Below are 18,019 nucleotides of genomic sequence, written 5' to 3' on the forward strand. Positions count from 1 at the left end.
TTCAGTATTTGTTGTTCGGTGTTGGTTGTTCAGTATTTGTTGTTCGGTGTTAGTTGTTCAGTATTTGTTGTTCGGTGTTAGTTGTTCAGTATTTGTTGTTCGGTGTTGGTTGTTCAGTATTTGTTGTTCGGTGTTGGTTGTTCAGTATTTGTTGTTCGGTGTTGGTTGTTCAGTATTTGTTGTTCGGTGTTAGTTGTTCAGTATTTGTTGTTCGGTGTTGGTTGTTCAGTATTTGTTGTTCGGTGTTGGTTGTTCAGTATTTGTTGTTCGGTGTTGGTTGTTCAGTATTTGTTGTTCGGTGTTGGTTGTTCAGTATTTGTTGTTCGGTGTTAGTTGTTCAGTATTTGTTGTTCGGTGTTGGTTGTTCAGTATTTGTTGTTCGGTGTTGGTTGTTCAGTATTTGTTGTTCGGTGTTGGTTGTTCAGTATTTGTTGTTCGGTGTTGGTTGTTCAGTATTTGTTGTTCGGTGTTGGTTGTTCAGTATTTGTTGTTGGGTCCTGCTTCTTTCTGTGTAGTGATGACTGATGTCCATGGGGTTTGTGGACATTTGATGATCGGTGTTTGTTGTTGGGTGAGGGTTGTTGAGTGCTGCATTAAGTTCTGATTGCCGGTTGTTGGTTTGTGGTGAGTGTTAGTTGTTGAATTGCAGGTGCCAGTGAAACTTTTCACCTGTAAATAATGTTGTCCGTCTTGATTCCAATGTCATCGAGGTCCGTGAGGTGCAGGAAATCAGTGTGGAAATAGTGCAGCTGCAGAATGCAACACAGTAGGAAGGCCGTGGGGATAAGAATCTGAGCAAACAGCTTGGAGACACTGAACTGTTCCAGACCAAGGTCCCGTAACCTGTGACAGGAGCAGGTAGAGGAGATGAAAGGATGGAGAAAATTAAGGTAGGAATGCAAGGATGGGGTGGGGCAGGGAAAGTGTTTGTGAAGGGGAATCGAGTGACAAGGAGGAAAAATAAGATTTAATATCACACTGTAATGAACAAACTGTAGAGACTGGCAGGATACCTGCCCTACAGGTACGTAATGAACATACTGGACATGCTGGAAGGATGTCCTAGAGGTACAGTCGTGGCCAAAAATATAAGCACCCTTGCACTTTTTTTCAAATAACTCCAAATCATGTCCAATCAATTGAATTTACCACAGGTGGACTCCAATCAAGGTGTAGAAACATCTCAAAGATGATCAAGGGAAATGGGAGGCACCTGAGCTAAATTTCAAGTGTCATAGCAAAGGGTGTGAATACTTATGTCAATGTGATATTTCAGTTTTTTATTTTTAATAAATTTGCAAAACTTTCTAAAACCCTGTTTTCTCTTTGTCATTATGGAGTATTGAGTGTAGATTGATGAGGGAAAAAATGAATTTAAACGATTTCAGCATAAGGCTGCAACATAACAAAATGTGAAAAAAGTGAAGGGGTCTGAATACTTTCTGAATGCACTGTATATATATATATATATATATATATATATATATATATGTGTGTGTGTGTGCCTCGGTTGTGTACTGCTTATGTGTTGAGCTTTACATCACCAGCCTCACTCCGCATGACCGCGTGCTTAATGGCGTCTTGTGCAGCAAAACGCGGCTAACAAAAAGGCAGGGGAGGGCAGGAAAATGAGCAACCCCGACTGTAGGTGTTAATTGATGGCTGGAGAGAGAGAGAGATTGGGGATAATTGAAGGGGCCTATCTTATTTGATTAATGCAAACGCAGAGTCAAACTATTGGGAACAGATCCTTAACTAGAACACATACTAATGAGATATCTAAAGAGGTTTCTACGTGTCCTACGTGTTGCAATATGACCTAACGAGGGTGCGGCCTTTGACCTTTACACAAAAATGGGAATATTTACAGGGGATTATTTATAAAGGGATTAATACAAATATTTACAATGTGGAGGGTTCTAAAAACCGCAACAATATATATGAATGAATGATCGTTTTAAGGCCATTTTCCCCGCTAGAGCGGGGGTTAGCCTTGCGGGCCCCATGACAATCATGGTTCCCTGTTTGAGGCAATGTTTTTATGGCCGGATGCCCTTCCTGACGCCAACCCTTGGTCGCCTCTTACGAAGTGCAGGGATACGGTGTACCTATTCTAAGCCAGGGTACACACCGGGATCATTCATCCCAGCAAGCTGGTACTCAATTTACCGACCTCAGAAGGATGACAGGCTGAGTCAACCCCCCTGGTGTTAATTCAGCGATCGACCGGGATTCAAACCCAGGATCCTAGGATCCCAAGCCGGCACCCTAACCGCTAAGCCAACACCAGGCCAACAACATAGTATCCGTGTTCAAAAAGTATCCGACCTTTATTTTTCGTGCGTAAAAAAAAAGAAGCTAGGGAGGCGTTGATTGATGCACGTATGTAGGCGATCCTAATGCGCACGCATGAATTTTTTCCCACCTGCAGAAGCTGTCATTCGACGGCAGACCGCTGATGAGTGAGGACATGTAAGTGAGCGCCGTCGGATTTTCGTTTTTGACAAAACGACGGAAAAACTTGAACAACGCTACTGCATCAAATTTTGTGTAAAGCTTGGCGATTCCCAAGTGGAAACGATCCGCAAGATTCAACACCGTTCATTCCATTATGAAGGAGGATTTGGGCTTCAGGAGAATCTCAGTGAAGTTCGTACCAAAGCTGCTAACGATTGAGCAGAAGCAACTCCGTTTGGAGATCGCACAGGACATGCTGGAGACTGTGAACAGCGATCCCAACTTCCTCAACGCAGTGATCACTGGCGATGAGTCCTGGGTTTATGCGTACGACCCAGAAACCAAGTTGCAGTCATCACAATGGAAGCATCCAACATCCCCGAGGCCAAAAAAAGCAAGGCAGGCCCGCAGCAATGTCAAAGTCATGCTGACCGTCTTCTTCGACTCCAGAGAAGACATCATGCGGAATGCGATGGACCAGCTGCGCGCCATCCCAAAAGAGGTGTTCCAGCGCTGCTTCCGACAGTGGCAGAACCGTTGGGAGAAGTGTGTGGCAGCCCAAGGGGACTACTTTGAACGAGATTATTATAAAAAAATTTTTATCTGGATGCGAGTATCTTTTATGAACAAAGGTCGGATACTTTTTGAACACACTACGGGGGGGGGGGATTTTTTGGGGAATTTTTTTTTTTTCAACTTCAATTGTTTATAAAATGTGATATCACGTATATTACAAATACATTTGTGCAAAATAATTGTTTGAATTATGATTGGTTGAAACAATGACAAAACGGCAACTCGGGTACAGTCATTTATCTATACTAGGGCATGCCCGTACGTGGGTGCCCGTTCCTTGCCAAAAAAAAAAAAAAACGCTACCCGTACGCTCTACCCCGCCCGTACGCCCGTACGCCCGTAAACAAAAAAAACAACGCTCTTCGCTTCCGCCCTTCGCTCTGACTGAATTGGGAGAAATAATGCGCATAAGAAATCGAGAAATTATTATTTTCTCCGGAAGAAATCGAATTACGAACCGTAATGGCGCACGCGCTCGGCTCGGCTCGCTCTCACATCGGCCACGCCTACGCAACAAAGCGTTCTGTGATTGGCTGCCGGAAGTGAAGTCTTCACTGTCCGGAAGGTCGCAAATCGCAGTTACGATGAATCGCAAATTAGTTTTAATTAGTTTTAAAACATAGTTTAACGGCAACATAGTTTTCCAACGTGAAATAAATGAATACGCTCTCAAATGTGCCGTCCGAGGCAGAGTCTGTTCGCCACGTTCGGCACACGTGATAGCTCGCTGCTCTCTGATTGGTTGAATCGTTTTTTGGACATAGCTCGGTAACTACTTCTCCGATTAATATGAAACCTTGAAAAGGCACATCCTCGGGTCCCCAGCAATATACCTGGCAAGTTTCAAGTATATCGGACCGGTAGTTGTCGAGAAACAGCGGTCACAGACAAACATACAAACATACATACATACATACATACATACATACATACAAACATACACACAGAGATTACTGGAATTATAGATAGATATCTACACATCTGGGCAGTGTCTGTGTTGTCACTTAACGACTCCCTCAAACTTTTGTTTCCGTGGTTGTGAAGTGTTTTTAATAAGGTTGGGGTGGTTTTGAATCACGTGGTGGTGAGGTGTTTTTAAATCACATGGTGGTGAGGTGTTTTGAATTATGTGGTGGTGAGGTGTTTTTAATTATGTGGTGGTGAGGTGTTTTGAATTAGTTGGTGATGAGGTGTTTTGAATTACGTGGTGGTGAGGTGTTTTGAATTACTTGGTGGTGAGGTGTTTTTAAATGACGTGGTGGTGAAGTGTTTTTAATTTTGTAGCTGTGAGGTGTTTTTATTTCGTGTTTTATGGCTGTGAGGTGTTTTTATTACGTGTTTTATGGCTGTGAGGTGTTTTTATTAAGTGTTTGATGGCTGTGAGGTGTTTTTAATTTCGTGGTGGTGAGGTATTTTTAATTTTGTGGTGGTGAGGTGTTTTCATTACGTGTTTTATTGCTGTGAGGTGTTTTAAATTACTTGGTGGTGAGGTGTTTTGAATTACTTCGTGGTGAGGTGTTTTGAATTACGTGGTGGTGAGGTGTAATCGTCCCAAACTTCGAGTCTGCACCTACCCCTCTCCTATGTGTGTGCTGAGAGGTTCTTTCTTGAAAAAAAAACATTCAACCTAAATCTTCAACCTGAATTGCCTTTAAAAATGTAATATCACAAACACAACAAATACATTTGTGCAAAGTAATTGTTTGTATCATGATTGGTGTAAATCATGACAACACAGCAACTCAGGTACAGTCATTATCCTCAGCTAAAATAAGCCCGTTCCTTAGTATCGACGCTTGGTGAGGCGAGCGTAGCGAGCCGAGCCAAGCTAGTATATATATATATACAGACTTGGCATTTAATATGGAATATTTTTTTTGTGGGGGTGAACTTACTTTTCAAGATGACTTAGAACCAAAAGTTCATTGGATTTATGTTGAAATTATTCTCGATTTTGTTAATGTGACCTTTAAAAGAAACAAAAAGCACATTTGACATTTCGAAGCAAATAAATTGATCCTTGAAAGTGATGGAAACTGATATCGAACTCAATTCATGGACAGTACTGTGTTAAACTTCTGTGCGTTTTCCAGAAGTATCTCTTTATTTTGCACATTAGCCAAATAATTTTTTTAACAAAAACAAAAGTTAAATTGCGACTGGGATTACGGACAGTAAAATTACAGTTCAGTACTTCGTGTAACCCCCACGAGCATTCAGGAGAGCACATACACGTTGAGGCATGCTGTTCACGAGATTTGCCAAGGTTTGGACAGGAATCGCTTGCCATGCAGTTACAATAGCCTGCTGCAATTCACGCACAGAGACAGGCTGCTGGTCCAAGTTGTCGATTTGACGCGTTAATTCTGCCCACAAGTTCTCTATCGGATTCATATCCGGGGACATGGCAGGCCACTCCATGTGCTCCACACCACGGTCAGCAAGAATGTGTTGGATCATGCGAGCCTGATGAGGCCGTGCATTGTCATCTTGGAAGACAAAGTTTCCTCCAAAGGCTGCATGAACAAATGGAAGCAATGTTTCTTCCAGAATGGCCCTGTGCTTGAACTGGTTCAGGTTTCCATTCAGAACAACCAGGTCAGTTTTGCCCCCTGCATGAAAAGCAGCCCAAACGGTCACCCCACCACCTCCAGCTTGGACTCTTGGCACTATACAATCTTCGTTGTAGGCTTCATGCACTTGCCTGCGCACTCGGACGCGGCCATATTGACGATAGACCAGAAATCTAGACTTGTCACTGAAGATCACGTGATTCCAGTGTCCTGGCTGCCATTGACGGTGCTCTCTGGCCCACTGCAATCGGCGCTGGCGGTGTTGTCTGGTCAGACGTGGCTTTCTCAGGGGACGCCTGGCACGATAGCCTGCTTGAACCAGTCGTTGGTTGACTAGCCTTCTGGATACAGGCACATTTGTCAGTTGCTGCCACTCAGTTCTAAGCCGATTAGCTGACTTGGAAGGCCATTGCGGACTAACCGGTGCAGCTGGCGATCATCCCTCCCTGTGGTTCTGCGGGGACGTCCCGACCTCGGTATTGGAGTAGGGACACCCCTCTAAGCATTTCGTTTCAGGATCTTTGACACCTGACCTTGAGTGATGCCATACTGCCGAGCAATAGCACGCTGTTTCATGCCGGAATTTCGTAAAGCCACCACTAAATGACAAACAGCATTGTCGAGTTGACGGACCATCTCCAGGGGAAGCGGCAATAACTTTTGTAGATGTGCAGCAGTTGTTTTCCACTAATACAGAACGCAACAACCCTTATATACCCGATTGTGAAGCCAATCGTCAAATGTACCTGTCCGTACATTTTGTCACGCCACCTGTGATATAATCCTGTTATTGACTTCTTGCTGCGACAGACAATCAGTGACATGGTTCTTTTAACAAAGAAATCACCGAAGCGTAAAAGAAACTCACCAGATTGATATACCGAGTTCAGAAAGTAAACCCAAGTCAAGAAAAAAAAAAATCCATATTAAATGTAAAGTCTGTATGTATATATATATATATATATATATATATATATATATATATATATATATAATCGTTAGATTAAATAAGACGCGGACGTAGCTTCAGGACGTCGATCTTTAATTGTCGACAAGCTTTCGACCAACAAAGGTCTTCTTCTGAGTCTACAAAAACAGCAGGCATGTATATCAGTCAAGCGTGTATGGTGATATCTGTGTGAGATGTGTGACGTGTGTAGAAAATGCATACAGAAGGAATAGCCACGCCAAAGCTCACTCACCAGCCCCAAGTTCAACGGAAGTGACCGTTTCCGTTACGGTCACTTCCGTTAGAGTGCACGTGCATATACAAATATAGAGATATACATACATAAACACACAAGCATATATTCATATCCCATTTATATTCATATAATATATTTATATATTTATATAAATGACATATAAAGGTAGAATGAATGAATGAATGATGAATGAATGTAACCCATTAACCGTAACCCGTAACCCATTCATTCATTCATCATTCATTCATTCATTCTACCTTTATATGTCATTTATATAAATATATAAATATATTATATGAATATAAATGGGATATGAATATATGCTTGTGTGTTTATGTATGTATATCTCTATATTTGTATATGCACGTGCACTCTAACGGAAGTGACCGTAACGGAAACGGTCACTTCTGTTGAACTTGGGGCTGGTAAGTGAGCTTTGGCGTGGCTATTCCTTCTGTATGCATTTTCTACACACGTCACACATCTCACACAGATATCACCATACACGCTTGACTGATATACATGCCTGCTGTTTTTGTAGACTCAGAAGAAGACCTTTGTTGGTCGAAAGCTTGTCGACAATTAAAGATCGACGTCCTGAAGCTACGTCCGCGTCTTATTTAATCTAACGATTATATACTCAATACAAATGAGACGCCCTGCTCGTACTTTGGAGTTTCTACTATTTCTTACAGTTATATATATATATATATATATATATATATATATATATATATATATATATATATATATATATATATATATATATATATACTATATATACTGTATATACATAAATATATCCACAAGTATATACAGATACATAAATGTACATAAATTTATACATATACAGTGAGCTGGAGGGCCGGGAGAATGGTTGGCGAGTTTCGTGTCAGCCATTTGAGGTGGGGTGTAGAGGGTATATTGGCAATTCCTTTTCTGCATTTCTTGCTCGGCTGGGAGTGTGTGGGACAGAAAGAAGGAGAATTTGTGCCTTGAAAGGCTCATTTTGGATATGGAGGAAGATTATGGAGGCATGTCGAACGGTGTAGGTTGGTTGTTGTTTTTTGTTTTTTTTTGGGGGGGGGGGGTTTGTTACCATTATTATTTCTTATTTTGTGTATATGAGTGAGTGGGTGAGGGTGTGTGTTTTTGCATGAGTGTGTGTTTTTGTGTGTTGAGTGGTGTATGATGTAAGGGTAGGTGGTTGGTTGGTTGGTGTTGTGTGTGTATATGTGTGTGTATGGGTGTATGAATGATCTGGTGTGTTTTGTTGGTGAGTGGTGAAGGGCATAAAGGTGGGTGTTTGAGTGTTCCACCATGTTTGTTTGGTGTTGTGGATTCTGGATGTGGAGGTGTTGTTGTTGTTGTTCGCACTGGCTGGGGGTGGGGGTATGTACGCATCCAGGTGCAGTTGCTGCATGTGGATGTGTTTGTGCCTCTGCTGGCCCACCTTAGCTGACCGTATCGAGGTTGAAGGGCCGAAACGGGATGATGCTGAGGACCTCGACTGAGGACCCGGTCAGTGCGGCCAGGTGTGTTTTGAACTTATATATATATATATATATATACTGTATATACATAAATATATACATAAGTATATACAGATACATAAATGGACATAAACATATATATATATATATATATATATATATATATATATATATATATATATATATATATATATATATTGTTACTGATCGCGGATTAAGATGTTAGTTACCGAGCGGTTTGGTATTGCCGCGACCGTTACAGGATCCCTGACTCACCCGATTCACCCAGGACTTTGGCCGGATCACACCGCAGCTGCTCAATGAGGGGAAAAGACGAAAACGACGAATGCAAAGAGGAAAAGGAATAAAACGAATAGACGGACAGAAGAGTAATTGAATTTATTATTTACACAAGCAAAAAGGAGCAATCAAGTTTTATTTACAACACAAGACGCAGGTGACACAGTGCAAATTTTAGCTTACCTACAGACTTAATTAAATACCCAGGGACAGAACAAACAAAACAAACTCACGTATACAAGAAGGGTGGAAAGGCAGGAGGTGGATGGCTGGAGGGAGAGGAAAGGTCCAAGGGGGTCCTGCAGCTCAACCAGCGCGTTTAACAGCCGCCGTTCCTTTACGGTCCTGCTCCAAACCGCCGTTCAGGCCCCCTTTGGCTGTTGGGTGTTCTTGCTGCGGTGGCCTCCGCTGCGTTCCCAGGACTTGTCTGACTCGTTGGTCCACACCCTCAACTCTTTCTTGGTCCCTCACTCTTTCCCACCGACTCCTCACCGCAACCAACGCAACCACTTGACCACCACCTCTACTGACTGACTCTTCACCACTCTCCACTTGACGACCGACTCTCAACCAACTCAGACCAACTCTTCACTCACTTCCGTTCGCGCCTTTTATAGCGCCTCCAGCGATTACGCCGCCGGCGTTTTGGACACGCCCATCGGGGTGCTCACCTCGGCCCTGGTTGGTCGCGCGACCCTCGGGCTCCCCCCTCGATGACGACGGGCGGGTACGCCCCTCCTCCCCTCTATGACGAGGTGGAGACACGCCTTTCTTCCCCGACCCTGCCTCGTGGTCAATGGCGGTTATTGGAGGGGAGGTGATTGGGAATCGAGGGCTCAGCAATGACGAGAGGGGATGTAATTTGGCAATCGAGGGCTCGGCAATGACGAAAGGGGATGTGAAGGAAATGGGGATTTTGGGGATGGGAATGAAAGGGGATCTATTCTCTTTCACTGGTGCAATGGAGTACTTCAATTAATGGGAGACATAGCCTTACCCTAGAACACAGAATAAGAGATAACTATCAACAGGGGTATTCTATTACTTGGCTGACGTGTATGCTTGTGGACTAATTATGGGATGCCCTTTCACCTTTACACAGCTCCGGAGGTAGGGGGGCGCAGAATAACCAATAATAATAATAGTACAGCACACAATCAAAAAAATACAGTCCTCATCTCCGCAACACTGCACCCTCCTCCTCTTAGGCACGTCCCGGGCCTACAACTTTTATTTTTAGTGTGACACGTAGGTGTAGTTCCCTCTATTTTTAACCTGACCCTGAGTGCGACAGTTTTAAAACATAAATAAATGTGTCCCGCTGCTCCATTGCACCCTGCCTAACAGACTTACGCCCACAGTTAACCGAATTGCGGAATGGTCTTCAAACTATACACTGACGGTGGGAAGCATTATTTACAATTGACGCTACTTTATTTACAAGACTAACCCAGGACCTGTGATTGTTCTTTCTGGGGGGGGGAGACAGTCTGCTCTGCATCGACGCACCATGAACGCACCCAAAAACGCACCAAAGCACCCTCAAGCACCAATCGGTGCACAGTCATCACTGTTCATGAATAAAAATAACCAAACAACCCCTAACCCTGCAGGTGATCTCTTGCTCTTCGGCTCCCTCTGCTGGTTATTATTATTTGTCTTCCAGATGTTGTCATTCTTTTGCTTTGCTTACTGGCGGCCTATTTGCAATAAAGTGTGCCCAATGTGTCCTTTTTATTTTCTTTATTTATGGCCCACAGGGCCGACTATGTGTGGTTCACCTGTGGGGCATCGGTGCCCTGTGGCCAAGGTCCGCCAGCAAGATTTCGGGCCCTCATGGCCGGGTCCAGCAGAGGGGCCATGCCCCAACCCATGGGGTCCATAAGTGGTGCTCGGCCACAGACATGTGGTCCATAATGTGGTGCATCGATGCAGACAGCTGGTTCTGGGAATTTCGGGCGCACAATGGCCGACCCACGCACGCTCCCCTCGGCACCCAATGGCGCACAGGTCATGTGGGAGACAAAAGGGGAAAGACAATTGAGCGAGGGGTAAGGTCACAAGGGTACACATCAATAAGGCAATGCAAGGCGAAATGCGTACGGAGGGCGAAGTGAGAAAGCTCGTCCCTACCGTACGTCACCCCCCTGTCACCTACCCTACCCTTGTCCTTACCCCACATGTACAAAAATCTACACAGTTACAAATTCGTCACTACTGTCACGTCTTCCCCATATTTCCCCTATACCAAATTCGTCTCCACAATCCCTCTACTTCAAAATTTGCCATCACCAAATTCATCATCAATCCTCATAAGGAGGCAGAGATGGAACATCAAAGCACAATGTCACACCCACGTCATGATGCGTCTCACAATCCAAACATTTGCACAGTAAAAATAATTAAACATGGCATGGTGCGGAGTACCTGTCACCTCAGGTGAGTGGATGCAGATGGTGCGAGGAGACTTCATCCTAACTACTTTCTAAATGACATTAACACACTTTACACTACCCGGGGTCTTTCCCTGCCAATCCATTGGCCACTTACACTATGGGTTCTAAAAACCAATTCCCATTGACCAAACTGTGGTGCTTCTCAATTTGGGGTCTCACTCCCCCGATTCATCTCCCGGTGCCCTCGCACAATTTCTGGGCTGCGACGTGTAGCTCTCCCAGCAGGTCTACCCACCTGCACACCTCCACCACTGCAGTTGCCACCCGAGCTTACCTAGCTCCTCACCCTAACCTAACTAACTGGGGAAGGCCCTCTCCTGGCTCTGTCACCCCTTGGTGCCCTCTGGCACTGGGCTACCCGGGTCCGTCCTCCGGATCCTCGGGCCCCATCCACAACAACTACTACCGGCTCCCAGAGCCCACCTGCGGCCTCACCTGGCCGACATCCTCACAGTGGTGGAGCGCCCAACCAACTACACACACTAACAGGCTACACGCCCAGCCATTTCCACGACACTAATGCACCCATCCAAAGACCATTCTTTCACCCGCACCACAGATGCCAATATCCAACCACAATTTACCTGTACCCTCTACCTAACACTTACACTACCCGCCCCGGGTATCCGTGATGGGGGTCCACTCTTCCCCCATTCACACCTTCGCACCATCCACTCCACTCCACAATTTCCACCATACTCACTCCACGACCATCCATTCCAATACTCCCTTTATTCCACACTACCATTCTCCATACACCTGTTGGTGCACACCTGTGCACTCACACCTGGTGCCACCTGCACCCTCCTTTCTTCCTGGACCATTTGGTCATCACAATACCCATCATCATCACTCACTCATACACTGCTCCATTCACCTGTTCAGTTGCACACCTGTGCAATCACACCTGTTCAATCCTCACACAAACGGCATCATCTCTTCTAACTACTCCCCTCTGAAACTTGCGCTTCCCAGTCGTCCCTTTAAACTATTGCGCTCCCACGTCATTATCATCCACTCTAATCTACCTGCATCCCCACTACAGGTATCAGTCACTAACTAACCTTAACGTTACCTAATGTCATCTTCGCTAGATCCCTATCAATATAACCTAACCCACCCGGGCTAGTTTTCACTGCCATACACCCCATAAGCTATAGCGCATTTGCCCCCCTATGTGAGGGATGATGGATTTGCCATCCCACCACATTGGGGGTCTCTCACTATAAATTTTGTTCGTCCAAATCCAACAAATCAAAAATTTTCCATTTACTGCCAATTCTACTCACTTTTATAAATTTCGTATCAAATCACTACTATCATCATCACAGTCCGTCTACTTATTACATCCTCTCGGTGCGCCAATTCACGTCTACAGCCCGGCTTCGTACAGCCGAGCAATGAACGCGGGTTCTTTTGTGCCAGCGGCTGGATATGTCCCGCATTCGGTGCAGGGACGGGGGCTTACCCATGCCGAGATCCCACGCACCACCTCGGCGTGGAGCCATCCAATGTCCCGATCTCGACCTGCCGGCACGTCTCAATAGAAAGTGGTCGCCATGACGACCCTTCCTATCGGGCTGCCCGCTCCGCCTAGTGGAGCCCGGACGCGGCCGTTCCACGCGAGGCCCAGCGTGGATCGCGCACGGCGGTCCTTTCGAACCCGCCGTGGCTCGGATCCCCGCTGGTTCTCGCGGCACGCGAAGCTGCCCGACGCGCACCGAGGGCCCGATTCGGCTATAAGTCGTTCTAACTTCTAACCTGGTTACCGTCGATGCTTCACCTGCAGGCTTACATGCATACGCTACCCCTTTCTTGCTCACACCTCCAGCTGGTCCCATGCTCCTCGTACCTTCCCTTACACACCTCGGTACACTCACTCCGCTCACCGACTTGGTCACACACCTGACCACCGAACACCTTGGCACACATTCGTCGCTCGCACACCTCACCAACACACCTCTTCACGCCCCTTTCTCGGTCACCTCCTCTGTGACAATCACAGGTGTGCTTTCACCCGCACACCAAACCATGTGCCTCACGACCAAATCAAGTGTGCATTCCCACACACGCTCTACCATTCCAGGTGTGCATCCTTCCATTCCAGGTGTACATCCTCGCTCACCGGTCACCACCAACTCACGCTCCTTGTCACTCTCACTACTCTCACCTCCATTCTTGACAGCGCACTCTTTCCTCATGCACCTGTCCGTTACACACCTTTCTCGCGCATCCTCTCGCGCACACTCTTTCGTTACATCCTCTGTAACTCTCACCACGGGCGTACACTTTCTCGTTACTTCCTCTGTAACACTCACCACACCGCGCTTCCATGTACCCCCTCGCACACGCGCTTCGACCAACTCACTCTTGACGGCACACTCACTCCTTGGCGTGCACTTTTTCCTCACACACCCCATAGTCGGACATTCTCGCACACCTCTTTTTTCGCACACCAGACCTGTCGCACACTTCACCAACGGCCTTTCACGAACACCCGGATCCAAACCAATCCCCAAGCCGACTGAAGCTTTCCTCACATCATATACATTGCCACTCACCTCCGTACCTCGTCTCCGCACCTCCTTTGCCACCTGCAAACTCTTTATTTGGTTAGTGAGCATCACATTATGAGTTGAGCACCGACCTTGTACATATTCCGCTATCTCCTCCTTTATTTCTCTCTTAGTTTCTGTCCGTCTCTTCTTAATTTCACTCACCTCTTCTTCCACTTCCTCTAATTTTTGTTTAACCTCTTTTATTTCTCGGTGCGTCTCCTCAAGTTCGTCCTCTAAGGCTACCGTGACCGTCTCTATGTGCTTCCTCACCTGCCGGTCCTTTGTCTCCATTATCTCTGTCACCTCGTCCACCCTCATTGTCAGTTCCTCACGTACCATCTGACATTGCTTCTGTGTCGCTATTAATTCGTTTTTAATTTCTTTTTGTGTCGCCTTTAACCCTCCTAGTACCGCAGTGTTCCTTTGAACCTGCTCCGTTAGTTCTTTTTGTCCCTCCGTCAGCTGTTCCACCTCCTCCGTCAGATCTTCTATTCCCCCTTGTAACTTAGCCGTATTATTCCTCACTTCTTTCTCCATACGCTTCTCACCTCGCTTTACCTCCTCGCGTAGCCCCGAGACCTCCTCACTCACACCTCGTCGTATCTCCTCTTTCATCTCCCCCATCTCTTTTGTAGATGCCACCCTCATCTGTCCCAATTCATCCCTCTGAGCATCCAGTTTACTTTCTAACCCGATTTGCACCTCCTCTATCTGGTTTCCCATTCGTTTGATTTCCCTGGCAGATTGTTCCCCTAGTTCCCGCAATTTGTCCTCCATCCTATTTTCTAGCCCCATTAACCCATGTCTCACCTCTTTTATCCCGTCGTCTAACCCCTCAAAATTTTTGTCTAACTTCTCACCGGTACCCCTCGCTTCGTCCCTCATTACCCCCATTTGGCCCCCCATTACCCCCATTTGGCCCCCCATCTCTCCCATACTGCTTTTCAAACCTCTAATTTGGTCTCCCAATTGCTCATTATTCTTTTCCATAAGGGCCTTCATTTGCATCATAAAAAGGTTCAAATCCACTAGCGGCGCTGCTGCGGTCGCGGGCGCGGCAAAATTTGGTGCCGCTCCACCCACGTGCACGAGGACGCCATTTTGCACGCCTGATACTTCCTCAACCACATTGCCAATGTTCTCCTCCTCTCTTTCCTCCACATACATTTCCCCGAGGTCCTGGGTCGATTCTACCCCGTCTATCTCTCCCACCGGCATCCCGTCGCCTTGACCAGCCATGGCGCGATTTCAAAATTCGGGTTTTTCTTTAAAAAAAACAAATTTCGGCAGCTCGTAATTTTGACCAAATTTTTTTTTTTCCTCTATTCGTTTTAAAAATTTGGTTCGGGCCTCGAATCTCACTCCCAGACACCAATTGTTACTTAATAACACAATTGGTGTTCCAAAATTTGGGCCTAACAAATTTAGTCCCAGGTCCGAATCCAACTCCTGACAACCAATTGTTACTGATCGCGGATTAAGATGTTAGTTACCGAGCGGTTTGGTATTGCCGCGACCGTTACAGGATCCCTGACTCACCCGATTCACCCAGGACTTTGGCCGGATCGCACCGCAGCTGCTCAATGAGGGGAAAAGACGAAAACGACGAATGCAAAGAGGAAAAGGAATAAAACGAATAGACGGACAGAAGAGTAATTGAATTTATTATTTACACAAGCAAAAAGGAGCAATCAAGTTTTATTTACAACACAAGACGCAGGTGACACAGTGCAAATTTTAGCTTACCTACAGACTTAATTAAATACCCAGGGACAGAACAAACAAAACAAACTCACGTATACAAGAAGGGTGGAAAGGCAGGAGGTGGATGGCTGGAGGGAGAGGAAAGGTCCAAGGGGGTCCTGCAGCTCAATCGGCGCGTTTAGCAGCCGCCGTTCCTTTACGGTCCTGCTCCAAACCGCCGTTCAGGCCCCCTTTGGCTGTTGGGTGTTCTTGCTGCGGCGGCCTCCGCTGCGTTCCCAGGACTTGTCTGACTCGTTGGTCCACACCCTCAACTCTTTCTTGGTCCCTCACTCTTTCCCACCGACTCCTCACCGCAACCAACGCAACCACTTGACCACCACCTCTACTGACTGACTCTTCACCACTCTCCACTTGACGACCGACTCTCAACCAACTCAGACCAACTCTTCACTCACTTCCGTTCGCGCCTTTTATAGCGCCTCCAGCGATTACGCCGCCGGCGTTTTGGACACGCCCATCGGGGTGCTCACCTCGGCCCTGGTTGGTCGCGCGACCCTCGGGCTCCCCCCTCGATGACGACGGGCGGGTACGCCCCTCCTCCCCTCTATGACGAGGTGGAGACACGCCTTTCTTCCCCGACCCTGCCTCGTGGTCAATGGCGGTTATTGGAGGGGAGGTGATTGGGAATCGAGGGCTCAGCAATGACGAGAGGGGATGTAATTTGGCAATCAAGGGCTCGGCAATGACGAAAGGGGATGTGAAGGAAATGGGGATTTTGGGGATGGGAATGAAAGGGGATCTATTCTCTTTCACTGGTGCAATGGAGTACTTCAATTAATGGGAGACATAGCCTTACCCTAGAACACAGAATAAGAGATAACTATCAACAGGGGTATTCTATTACTTGGCTGACGTGTATGCTTGTGGACTAATTATGGGATGCCCTTTCACCTTTACACAGCTCCGGAGGTAGGGGGGCGCAGAATAACCAATAATAATAATAGTACAGCACACAATCAAAAAAATACAGTCCTCATCTCCGCAACAATATATATATATAAATATAAATATATATATATATATATATATATATATATATATATATATATATATATACACATACATATATATATGTAGTGAAATTATACTGAAGGTGAAGGTGAACCCGGGAGTGCTCGCTTATCCCACTAAAGGGGCGTCTATAAGACCCGGGACGACCGCGACGTAAGGCCACTCCTGCGACATTTACTGTGACATCTAGTCCTGTAGTCTTGAATGGTATGTACGCACCTATATGCTGGACTTGCTTGCTTTGCCTATTGTTATCGGTCTTTCCCATGTAATACCCCGATTCTGATGTCTATTGCATGAATGTATTTTACAGGATGTTACCACAGATCTAAATGATATTAAACCAACCTACGGGACAAGTCGTGTGTGTGGATGATTTTCACGACATTTAATATCATTTAAGATCTACGAAATGGCGGGACACAAGATGATCATTGTACCGATCCTCGTCGCCGACTCACAAACCGAGGAGTCGGGGTCGGAGTTCACTCACTGGCTCAAAACGCTGGAGAACTATTTCGCAGCTCAGGAAACTGAGCCCACTGCCGGGGTGAAACTGTTCGTGTTACAGTCGAAGGTTAACCACCGCGTCTACAGGTGCATTCAGCGATTTGCGACGTACGCTACTGCTCTGGCTGAGCTAAAGCGAATATACGTAAGGACACGGAACCCGGTTTACAACCGGCACCAACTCTCTCAGCGGCGACAACAACCAACGGAGTCGATCGATCGCTACGCACAGGAGCTGCGACACATCCTTGCGGACGGCGCACAGGAGGTGCGGACTCACGAGCAAGTTCAGGATGACCTTCTCCGAGATTCTTTCGTCGCTGGGGTCAGCTCTGTGGGCTTGAGGCTCAGGCTCCTAGAGACCGCTGACCTGACGTTCACGGAGTCCCTACGGTTGGCTCACGTTTTTACGGATGCCCGTGAACAATCTACCGCTTATGACCACCCACGAGTCGTGGCGGGGACCTCTCAACTCGCGCGACCGACCGAGGATACAGGAGCGGACTCAACTACGGCCGAGTCCCTGGCTGCTCCTGAGGCAGACTCGGATCCGGCCTGACTGCTGCTACCGCTGCCCGGCCACGGCCAGAACGGTACGTGAAGTGTTATTTTTGTGGCAACCGGCAGCATCCCAGGTCAGAGTGCCCGGCTCAGGAGGCAATATGCCATCTGTGCTCCACCAAGGGCCACTTCGCGAAGGTCTGCAAGAAGTCCGCGCGAGGCACGCGAGCCTGCGCGTCCTTGAATGGGCTTATCGCTGAGCCAACGGACCGGGCACCGAGCGGAGTGCCCCGCCCGGCCTTGATGAGCGTATCCCCTCCTCGTGGGCCCCTGGCTGCATGCTCGTCCTTGGAGGGGGGCATCGGGCCGCCCAAACAACTGGCGCGACCACGACTGGCCGTGGAGCGATCGGCCTTGGCTGGCGTCCGAACGCCCACCTCAAACAAGCAACAAGGTACTGCTTTGAAAACTCCTCTGGATTCGCAGCGAACGCTGCACGTGACTCGAGCGCCATCCGACGGCGGCTTTTACGAATTACAAGCTATTGCTCCAGCTCATGAAACGGCGAATGGCAGTGATCCTCTACGCGTGACACGAGTGCCCTCTGACGGCGGC

General features: G+C 46.9%; 1 protein-coding gene across 1 annotated transcript in view; it reads right to left on the reverse strand.

Annotated features, from left to right (window-relative positions):
- Positions 1 to 18,019, reverse strand: part of PIEZO2 (piezo type mechanosensitive ion channel component 2) — a 474,200-nt gene that overhangs the window by 225,678 nt on the left and 230,503 nt on the right. Inside the window, 1 exon segment of the mRNA XM_078785142.1 lies at positions 670 to 843. Coding sequence (XP_078641268.1) covers positions 670 to 843 — 174 coding nt within the window.

Source organism: Myxine glutinosa, chromosome 9 (genome assembly GCF_964187855.1).
Source record: "Myxine glutinosa chromosome 9, kmMyxGlut1.1, whole genome shotgun sequence".
Lineage (NCBI taxonomy): Eukaryota > Metazoa > Chordata > Myxini > Myxiniformes > Myxinidae > Myxine > Myxine glutinosa.